The 11696-nt window shown below is 36.9% G+C and overlaps 1 protein-coding gene across 5 annotated transcripts in view; it reads right to left on the reverse strand.

Annotated features, from left to right (window-relative positions):
• LOC139149029 (serine/threonine-protein kinase MRCK alpha-like) overlaps positions 1-10897 on the reverse strand; it is a 66078-nt gene extending 55181 nt beyond the window's left edge. For 4 of the 5 annotated variants that reach the window (XR_011556068.1, XM_070720526.1, XM_070720524.1 and 1 more), the window contains exon 1: positions 10340-10882. Coding sequence is in view for 4 of the 5 variants with exons in the window: in XM_070720526.1 (XP_070576627.1) it covers positions 10340-10517 (178 nt within the window). In the remaining variant the exon portion in view is untranslated. Of the gene's footprint in view, positions 1-10339 lie in introns of all 5 variants that reach the window. The other variant, XM_070720523.1, reaches the window with a different exon arrangement.
• Positions 10898-11696: the final 799 nt, after the last annotated feature.

Here is an 11696-nt window from a genome sequence, read left to right on the forward strand (position 1 = left end):
TGGGTATACAACAGTCTTATCAGTTTTCACACAGAATTTTTCACTCAGGAGATAAAAAGCTGTGTACTAAGAAATAAAATGTTCAGTGTATTCGAGTTCATGAACAAGCATGTAGGTATTGTGCAGTATGCATTATGATCTATGTGTCTGTATGTCCTCTGCACCAAGTAAATGACTCTAGATACATGTAATCATGCACAAGATTTCTCTTAAAACTTTTTGACTTTTCAAGTGTCATGTGATACCCTGCTAAGATAGAATGTGTCACTAGAATTTCTTCAACGACTCAAATGGTAAAAAAATCTTGTATGTTTCAAAACATTACACTGAGGTGCACTGTGTGTGTTTGTTTGTGAGTTGTGTTTGTGCATCTTTGTATGTGGGGTAATTTGCATATTATTGATGTTTTCCAGGTGTGATTGAAGTTTATTCCCAATTGGACCAAAGAATTATCTTTGCCACCAGGCATTACTTCTCTTGATGATCAGAAAACATATTTAAGAGTATTTTTGTATGTTTGTAAATAATATGGCTTCATTTTTCATCTTGTTGAAATAACTGATGATATTTGTATATTGATGAAATGACTACAAAAGACAATTTAGTCAGTTGCAGGTTCAGGACACATTCATATAGAGATGCAATATCACTCATGCCAAATATGGTATTGGTAATAACAATGTTGTAAAAATATCAGTGATTTCACCATTACAAGAAATAATCTACTGCAATGATTGACTAAATACTGGCTATGATTCATCCCTTAATGTTCACAACTCACCAGGCTGTCAATTTCACCTGGGGCTGACCTACATCTTATGGTGCTCAAATGACCCCGACATGATACCCATAAGAGTTACCACAAAATATGATTGGCATGCTGAAATGACTCCACAGGACACCCTCAGGGATTACCACAAGGCAGTACTGGTAGTACACCATCACAAGGATGAAAATGAAGATCACTTTTCACACAAACCAGTGCCGTGTCCATTTCCTTGTAGATTTCATTTCGTCAATTTTTCAAGGAAATCACAAGTGTAATTGGACATCTAATTGACCAAATACAAAACATCATTCCCTTCCTGACATGGATGATATTCTTTATTGAATGTATTCACTGATAATGTACTGCATGCATAAAGGGGTTCATCATCTATTTTTGGTATTTGACCTTCCATCAGTAATTAATGCATGGTACAAGGGTATGTGCACTGACCCTGACATCACTATACCAATTTGATATATCACAATAGCATTAATGAATTACATCAGTATAGTAAAGTAATTCATAAATGATACGATTATATCAAATTGGTTTGATATGAACCATGTTCCATTACCTAAATTTTCACTAAACAATTCTTGTCAAAAAAGAAAGATACCAGCCTAATACTAATAGCAAACTTGACTTCTCAACTATAATTGTGTGTGTATTGCAAGTTGAATCTATACAAAAACATTGAACAAAATACCGGCAAAATGCACTGAATATATCCATAGATGGTAGAATATACATTACACAACCCTCTGATTATCACGAATAACAGGAAAAGTATGAAGCCAAATTTACCATGGAACACAGACTGTTGAAAAAGACTCAGACAAAATTATAAATATTTAACGAAATTCACATGACACAGAATATGCACACCGACTGATAAGCCTCGGGAGGGTCCATTTCAAAAATTGATAAATTTGAGTCTTTTTGTCTGAGGCAGGGTATTTCCTGAAGTCACAGAGCATGCCGTCACCACCTGCTACATTTCACTTCTATCATATCAACTCCCTAAAACAACAGACTTATCGCATTCAGAGAACATCCCAACATGACAACTCCAACAAACATCATTTCCTCATTCCGCATAAATGTGGAAAACTGAAGACTGATGATGGGCTGTTTTTTCAGAAAGCGCTGTCTCAAGTTCCATCACAAATATCATATCCTCTGGCCAAGCTACCATGCTCGTTTTCCAAGAGCATCAACCTGGTTGTGTGTAAGCGGTTGATAATGTCTCAATACACTATCATTAAAATGAATACAACAAACATTGCACCACAAATTATAACTGAATATGTGTTACTGTTGTGTGGGTGGATGTTTAGGGGCTGACAGAAGTAATTAGGGATGTAGTCTGATGCATATATATAAAACAATTGGTTTCCAATTTTGCCATTTATGTGGAATGGGGAACTGATGTTTATTAGAGTTATCATCATGTTGGGATGTTCTTTGAATGAGATATGTGACTGTCTGTTGTTTCAGGGACATAGAAGTAAAATGTAGTAGGTGGTGACTGAGGATGGGCTTGATCTACATGATATAATATGGCAAATAGCAAAACCTATCTAATTTTTGCGGGAAGATAATCCAATTCATGTGAATACACAAGATACAATGTAACTGATTCTGTTTACACTACTTATCTACAAGCACTGTCTGTCTTCACCATCTAGTTTCACTGTCTATTTGTCTTTCAACCAGTGACACATCCGTTATGTATGGAGTAAATCATGCCAGCGTCACTTAAATTTAGATCTAACATGGAGAGAACCTGTTCTCTGTGAGATTAGTCCTTCATCAGTGCTGACTTACTCTAACAACAGCTTTGTTTTTCCCAACTGATCTCCATTTTATCTTGTATGAATAAAATTTTGCCTAAGAAGATGGGAAAATGCAACCTTCCATGCAGACGCTTTTCATTGTCGATTGTCCAATGTAGTCAAGAATTCACCCTCTGGCAGTTGAGCAAGCACAATTGGAAACTGACATACCTTTCTCTGAGGTTAGGAAATTACCGTGTTTATGGCAGAAAATAAAGGTTTTGAAGATTATTTCTTAACAGATAATGAGAACTAAACAATACCTGTGCCGTGGATCTGCACAGGTGTTATGAACACTCTATGTAACTTTATTGCACATGACAAGCTTTCATTCTGGTCTTGTCTTTTCTGGGCAAACCCATTTCCTGGCAGCTTGAACCATTGTTGTAAACACTTAGGGGGAGAGCTACTGATCCATTTACATACACAAGAAAGGTTAAGAAACACATGGGACAATTTTTCTTGTATAGCAGAGTGTTTATATGAAACAGCCACCTTGCAGTGATCAATGGGAAGTAAAACAGATAATGCAAATATTGTTCATTTCTTTTTATGATATTTTTGAAGAACAGGAACTTCATAAGTCATTCATGTTCTGTTCAGTAGCATTCATGATTGTTTGACAAAAAATTACCGATAATTATACATGTCACTCTACAACTACATATTAATCATATCTAGATATTGAAACCTTCAATTTGTACAGCAGTTTCAAATTGGACAATATAATGCTAATAACCCTTTGTTGAGCACCCACTACATGTACATAGATAAGAGGATTACAACGATGTATTCAGTTTGACAAGTGAGAAATACCAATGATAGTTTGACTTGTGGAAAATTACAGTGGTCATTAACACAATTGTATTGTGCTAAATTAATCAAGGGACTATTATTTTTATTATTATTGAGGAAATCTTATTACTTGCAGCATTCCGTATTGAACAAAATAAGACTGGAGATGATAATCAAAGAACACCTGATATAACAGGATAACAAGCGTATTTTTGTGGTAGTGATTTATGCAATTGTGTCATGGTTAACATACTACGTCCATCTGCTGCAACTTGGACTGGCAGTTAAAAGATGATTATTGGACAGCTATGTAAGTACCTAGCACTGAGTACACTGCTAAAAATTGCATTGCCTGATATAACACAGTTATCAATGTTGCCGCTGTATTTCATCTGCATAGCATCATTTCACTTGAGTAAGGTACATGTTCAATGACATTGACATGAGAAGACATGAGGAAATTCACCCTGAAAGTGACCACTTTTGGCTGATTCCTGTGGAAATCGTAATGTAGACTTAAACTTGGGTGAAATCATAGAAAGAAAATGGCATTGCTTGGAAATTTACTTCAGTATTCAAGAACTTTTACATTGACTACATATTATACAGAATACTGAGATACAATTGAAATTTGAAATTGACCCTTGGGAAACAACAGCTCTAACAGTGAATTCCACGATGGAATTTGAAAATTTTTGGGTTCAGTTACTCAGGTACGTTCAAGGGCACGTATATTACATCAAGTATTACACTTTTCTAGAAAAGTTCCAAAGCATAAATTCGATCAAGATGTCTTTATATATAGATGTAGTAGACAATCACAGAGTTCAAGCATAATCATTCAATTTCAAGTACACAGTTATGAAATCAATGTTATCATGAAGGGTATAATTTCCATCATGCTTTGTAAATTTCAGTGCAATATGAAAACTTTAATGTCCAGGTTAAAAGTGAAATGTCCTGGCAGTGAAAATGGCCCTGAGCCTGATTACAGTATGTAGCTGGCAATTTTGCTTTCAAAATGCCTTGATGTAACCTATACCGTCTTTCATTCATAAGAAGTCGGCCATTCCATTCCTTCATTGTGGCATGTGTACAAGGGGCCCACTGGGCAATCTACATCAGAAAAGCTCTGTAAATGCCAACCAAACAATGCAGTTATGGGTCGGAAACTCAACATGAAATTGACATTACCGTCTGTGTTTTGCAAAGGATTAGCCAGTATATTTCAATGGTGGGAACAGTAAATTTCAATGGGTGGTTCCTAACCTTGGGTTGGTCACCTTCTACAAGGTTCCTTCATATTCCTGCAAGTATGGTCCTTCAATTCCTTCATTCATTCACAACCCTTACATTGTAATGCAAAATATGATGACCAATGGATGGAAATTCTTTCAGATCAGCTGAAAAGACTAACTCTCTTCTGAGAAACCAAACCACTTCTCAGTGACACTGTTAGGAACAGGAAAAGCTTTCTGAACAAGATTATATACACGTAATCCTGTCAACTTATTCACAATATCTCCACTGGATCAAAATTGGAGATCAAAATTGAAACAAAGTGAACTTTTGCTCATGTTCATATTATTAAAATATACACACTAGTTACTGAACTGAAACGCCAATGACTATGGTTATTGAGATACATGTATGATATACCTGACCTAACATTCGATCAATTGACACAAAAATAGGTTCCATGTTTACATGTAGCTGAGATGTCATCATTATCCCATGCTTACTGAACAGTAACAGTGACTTTCAGGGAGGAGTGACTTAAAACCACATATGATTCTGCCCTCATTTGTCGGTATGTCAAGCATTACATACACAAAGATCAACAGTGGTACAAAGATCCATACAATTGAAGCTGTCTCCGCTTTAGGTACAAAACGTGACATGACCGATGAAGGCACTGCCTCTGCTGAAGCCATCCATTCTCACAGAAATGCTTCTATTTAGTTAACCTTAGTAGAGGTCTCACTAACCAGAAAGATGATGTCATCTCCCTAGTATGTAAATTTCATGGCAGCCATGTACACATGTAAACACCTCAAGTGCTAAGGTTCCACTGTATAGACCTACTGATATGGTAACAATTCCATTCCATAGATGTATACATTACATGGGGTAGAGACATACTTAGCAGTTGTACAGAAATATGCCGATATGGTTTGCAAGGATATATATTTACGATAAATCAAAGAGAGGTTTAAAGGGCACTTTAAAAATATACCTTCTATAATTTGCATTCCTTTGGCTTCATTTTGTTTGATCTACGTTACAGATATGGACAACGAATTTCTGCGTGATGAATTTTACTAGTTGCCAAGTACACTTTTGTTAAAACAAATATAGACCTTTTCAAAAGTTAAGAAAGATTAAAATTTTGCTTCTTCTTTCCATTCAGAATACAAAATAATGTTTCATTCAGACTACACCAACATATAAAACAACCTGTAGAAGTCCATCAAAGTCTGGGAGGGTAAGAGCCAATGAACTCATAAAAGTACAGTTCAGCTGCTAGCTGTTAGACCTTCAGAAGTCACATTGATAATATCTATTCATAGTATCACAAAAACCCAGGGACATGCTACCTGTTGACAACTTAACCCCTGATGTTGACCTGTTCATTGTTCAAACTATTTTGTAACTTCATCAAAACATCTGATCATTAAATTCACTGCGAAAAGCCAAGTCAGTGATGCTATTTGAATGTCTCAGATTCCTGGATACCCTGTATGTGGGGATGTCACTATATCAAGCTACAAACATTTATACACCAATACTTGCGACTCCAAGTGCAGAATTTCATGAACTTTGAAAAAATAAAGACCATTAGTCCCAGGCTTGCATACCGACGGCAGCTACCTCAGTTTTCACAACCATTGTTTTTTCTGTTTTGAAAGTTGCTTGAGATCAACAACAAGACCCTTGAAACGTGATCCCCTGTTCACTATTAGGTTATGGAAGCTGTTGGCAGTTTCTTTTTTACTCCTCTCCCCTGCTCATTATGCATGTAACTAGACCACAAATATGTGTGCTCAACACTCAAAGGTTGTCTACCTTTCTACAGCAGTGAAATAAACAATATAAGATTAATGTTACATCAACTTTTTGTTTGACTTCCTTGTCTGACTGCGACCAACTTGAAGATGAACAATCTAGAAGACTGACAGCGTTGTGTTTACTTTCAAATGTTCAAGGCTGTTGTGAGGGGAAAATAAGTCAACCACCACATCAACTGACAAAGGCAATGTATGAAAAAGAACTTTCATGCTGAAGAAAAATGTCTGATTATGATCATTACCATTGAGACACTCAGACATAATCGATACCATTCCTGGGTTCAGAGTGTGAAATTGGGTTCAAAGAGTGAAATTGGAAACAGCACAGAGAGGTAACTGCTCATGTCTAGATCAGACCCTGATTAGATACCATGACAATTATAGAACACACTCAAGAAAAGGTCATGTCCAGCTGGTCGTATCAAATGCATTCCAGGATTCAGAGACTTTACTTAGATACAGGTCACTTTTTCCAAAGTACACATTACCTCTTCCATAGAACCTGGAGACAGGAACTCACTGGACAGTGAATGTACAAACGCTCTAGCTCCACATAAGTGAATGTTCTTCCCTGACCTCACATTGCCATTCTACATCCCTACCATCACCACTATGTGACAAAAACAAAGTGACCACTCTCTCAGAAGATGGCATTACATTTCCCTTTTTACCACTGCCTGGAGAGTAACTTGCACAGGTAGATGCTCAAATTACATGCCACACGGTATCAATGTATCCGGCAGTCTTTCATGGGCTGTGTGTTCCCACATGTAATATTGGTATGTATGGTCATCGGTTTGATACACATAATTACTGTAATAAAGGAATATAACAAGACACACAGTGATATTGTAATCACTTTTTGTCTAAAGAAACATCAGCAATCTTCAAAGGGATAAAAACACTTTTTTGAAAAAAAAGGTGTTTGTAAAATCCATCTTTCAATTAATCAACAGATTTGACAAATGCAAATGTCAAATTTACCACCTCTTGATAAGAAATTAAGAAATTGCTAATTATTTGGGTTACAATTTGAGAACATTCAAAGATGTTATAACAAAATCCAGCATAGAGTTTACTTCAATACTTGAATCAATTGAATGTAAACTTTAAGCTCTAGTACTTGGTCAATTTATAGTGAGACAGCCTAACTGTAATAATCTGCCTTCATCATTTATTTTTCATACGTCATTTCTTGGCACATGTTTCCAGCAATCCAGTACGTTCTTTTTTGCGTTTCTGTTCATATAGCACTAGGAAGTCACTGCTTAAAGATGACTGTATCATCATACACCAGGAATCCATTTAATCTTTGTCATGGCCTGCTGTGAAATGTACAGAAGAATTTTCCATTACAATTTTAGCTGAGTGTTTTTCCTACTTCTAACTTCTTGAAATCCTGAACCTGCACCCATTGGATTTTCCTCGGCAGCATCAATTGTAAACTTTATTTGGCAGCTATCTGATATGTCTATATTAAATTTCAATGTAAAAAAAAAGACCAGCACAGCCTCAGTTAATGACCAATGTCCAATAACAATCCATTACAGGAAGACTTGGCCTGAAACTTTTATTTTTGACATGAGATGATGAGGATCATTCATCCCATTGAATGACTGATTCAACATCTCATGGTTGAGGGTTTGTGATTTACTAGAAATAGGCCATTCCTTCAGGTTTGCTCAGCAAAACAACTCGTCTACAATTCCATATGACAATAAATAATCGGGAAATTTATAAAATTTGAACTTTGTTACACCACCAAACATGAAACTTACAAGAGCAGTCAGTAATAAAAGAAATCAAATAAGACATTGCCGGCATTTTTCCTAAAAATGGATCTCACTATTTTGGATTAGCAAACAATCACTGTTCAGACCAGGCTTTGTTTACATTTGAACAATGCAATCTCTTACTATCAGGTGTGAGATTTGGTGTTTATTGATAATTCAAGGACCTGAAGATCTCCAGAGAACAACAGGGGGAATGATTTCTATGCTACCTCCTCTCATCAATGTTTGGTAATTACGGTATTGCTACCAAAGTGCAGATGTCCAGTGAGGGATAACTACAATGACTGACTGACGGCCAAACTTGACCTGTTGATGTCAATCAGGAAGTACAGCCAGGACACAACCAACAATGTCAGACCCATTCATTTATTACTCTAAACATAATTGATCTGGAATTAACATTGATTACTATTAAGTGTCAAAACCACTCAATAAAAGATATTTTGGGCTTCTGTCTCTCTATTTGCTTTTGGAACGGAACATTTTAAAGAAATGTCCAGCAAAATTCCGCTTACTTCATACAACTTTTCTACCACAAAACCAAGTTACCTAGTGTAAAAATGATGCATAATTGAACATAAAGAATGACCTGCGTCCGTTTTCATCAAATCACTGGGATATTAATTGTGCTGGCAGGAACATGAGGATCTGTCTTGTGATTCAAATACAAAGCAAACAATGGGTGACCACTTCCTTGGTGATTTCAAAGTACCTCATAAAGGTGAGTCCAACCAAGGGAGATTCACTCTCAACAGGAAAAGGAACTCACATCATATATACGCTATGAATGGCACATACACTACCAAGCATAATTGCACATGTGGGTTTTTGTGTGACAGATCAATGATTTTACACAAGTTCCAGTTTCTTCGGTCTTCTTAAAAAGACTGCCTGTTTATCCTAGGAAACCCTCATTCATCTTTCGAGTGAATCACTCCAAAAGCATCTTGTGTATTGTGAATTGCACTGACACAGACTTGCCCTTACTACTTGCATAGCATAAAACGTTTGCAGTTCCTTGCTCTTCATACACGGTTAATAATTACAAATTCTCAACTGCTAAATTTCACACATAGACACATGTACTAGGGCAAAGACATGGGCTTGTGAGATGGCTACGAGAAGTGAAATCTCATATCAAAGGCTTCAAGAGAAGGTATAAATTATGGGACAATTGTATTTGTAGCAGTCGAAGAGAATGTATGTGCATAATTAGTCTGGTAAGCCACATGGCAAAGACAATAGATAAATGATTCCCTGTCCTACCAAAAACCCAACCATACCAGTCCAATAATACAGATAGCATACAATAGTCTGCAGGTCTCACAATTATTTTGTAAGAAGTCATGGCAAGATACATTTACAATATGTCCATTCAAAATTGCACATTAAGTAGCTGCATCCTCCATTGTGCCTCTAGAAATATGATACACAAAGGAATATTTAAAATTATCACTTCCTGTCCTTGAAAATATTTCTTCAAACATTCACTTTTACCCACGACCCCTCCTTCACATCGCTAGTATTGTGTTACACTGAGAAAAGCTCAACTCACTGTAGCTGCACGCCATGAGAGTTTTTTTAAATTGTATGTTAAAAGTGTCTCATAATATCGAAAAATTAATTGCCCGGGAGAAAAATTTGGTAAGTTGGTCATAATCCAATTACTCGTATTGATCTGTCTATCATTGGAGCCGCACCGGCCGTATGATACGTTTTGGGTGCACATTTTAACTCCTTTCGTAACATTAGCCCTGGCAATTTCGTATGTTTAACATTATGGAAAGTAACTTGGCGGTGAAAAAAAACGAAAAATAAGGCAGTACTGAGTAGTGGAAAGGATAGACTCATCGGAAAATCTGCTTTAACGATCGACGCACCCATGTGTCTGCTTCCCGTCACTGCAATCGGACGAGCACCCCTGACTTCGACGCGGATAGAAGTGTCAATCACGCGTCTTACAGTCACTGACGGACAAGTTCCAGTCCGTATTTCATAGAAAGAATGTTTCACGAACTGACTTGATTAAAACGAGGCATGAATCTTCAATTGGCATGAGAAATCGGTGAAAACACTTACCCCATTCAACAAAATCGGAGATGCATTTTTCTCTTCTGAGGGTGGAATTACAGCACTCGTCATACAGCACCACCAAAATGTCAAGTAAACACTCCAGACTAAGAGCCTGTCCGTTACTTTCTTGGACTCCATGGAGGTAAAGTCTATCTAACTGTTTGATTCTATGCTCTGCAGCCATAATTGCTTATAGTACAACAAGATTTCCTAAAAATCAAAAACCGGCTAGTTCAAGACAGCACCAGGACTGAAGGACATCACTGTAACGTTATGTTGCAAATTACCCATACACAGATCGGTGCGTCCTAGAATATATACCCACTCGATCACTCGCTCTTGGAATTTCACTGCCGATTACGCCACTTGTGATATTTTTGCATCCTATTCCCTCATCACCGTGTCCTGAACTCCCGATTTTTCCGAGTTTTTAGAATATCTGATCAACCACGATGCTGTTTTCACGCTAGTTTCAAGTGCATTCCCCACTTCGATAAAGTCTCAGCCAGAAAATAATGGCCGATCGCATTGAACTGTGGGAACATCTACACGGAAGGGACGGAAAGGAGACTGCGTGTTGGTGATGTCAGCCTATATTAGCATAAATTAACTTACTCGGAAACTCAACGCCGGCCGCGCCGGGCCAGCTAGCTGTACAGCTCTGCTACAACTCGACTGGACCGCCACCGACCATGGAAAGTGCACCGCCAGCGGTAGACAATACGGTCAGGAATCAATAAAATTATATCTGGCAAATGCACAGCAAGTGCTAGCACGTTTACATCGAAAAGCGTTTTTTATTGTGACGGCACGAATAAAAAAGGCAAGTTTTATGCATGCAAAATGTATTTATGGCAAGTAAAGTTTCTCATGAAATTCATGATAGGCTCGTTGATTGTATTGAAAGCTAATAAAATAGGAGATAAGAGAATGTATGAACTTAAAGAGCAGTTTAGATTCATTCAACTTTTGAGAAAAACTGTAATGTGTTATATCAATACTTCAAATATATGCAGAGAAACGATGACGACGTCATTTGTTTGTGGTAACAACTCCTAGGTATAATCTAATTTCTCCTAAAGGCAAATGATCATATTGGTTCCTACTATGAGTCTGGACACAGGAGAATAAGATGTTCGGCCTTTTTTTTTGATGTCTTATGAAAGACCTTTTTGTTCATCACTCATTAACTTCATCATAAGCATCATCATCATTATCATCAATATCATAACAATCTCTTCATATCTATTATCTTTTGTTAAAATCATCAAGATATTCAAAATCACTGTAGTAATTAAAGGCTTATTATAAAGCTGCCAAAGTCATTAGCACCAGTCTGTAATAATTCTGAATCGTTGATTTG

Source organism: Ptychodera flava, chromosome 14 (assembly GCF_041260155.1).
Source record: "Ptychodera flava strain L36383 chromosome 14, AS_Pfla_20210202, whole genome shotgun sequence".
NCBI lineage: Eukaryota > Metazoa > Hemichordata > Enteropneusta > Ptychoderidae > Ptychodera > Ptychodera flava.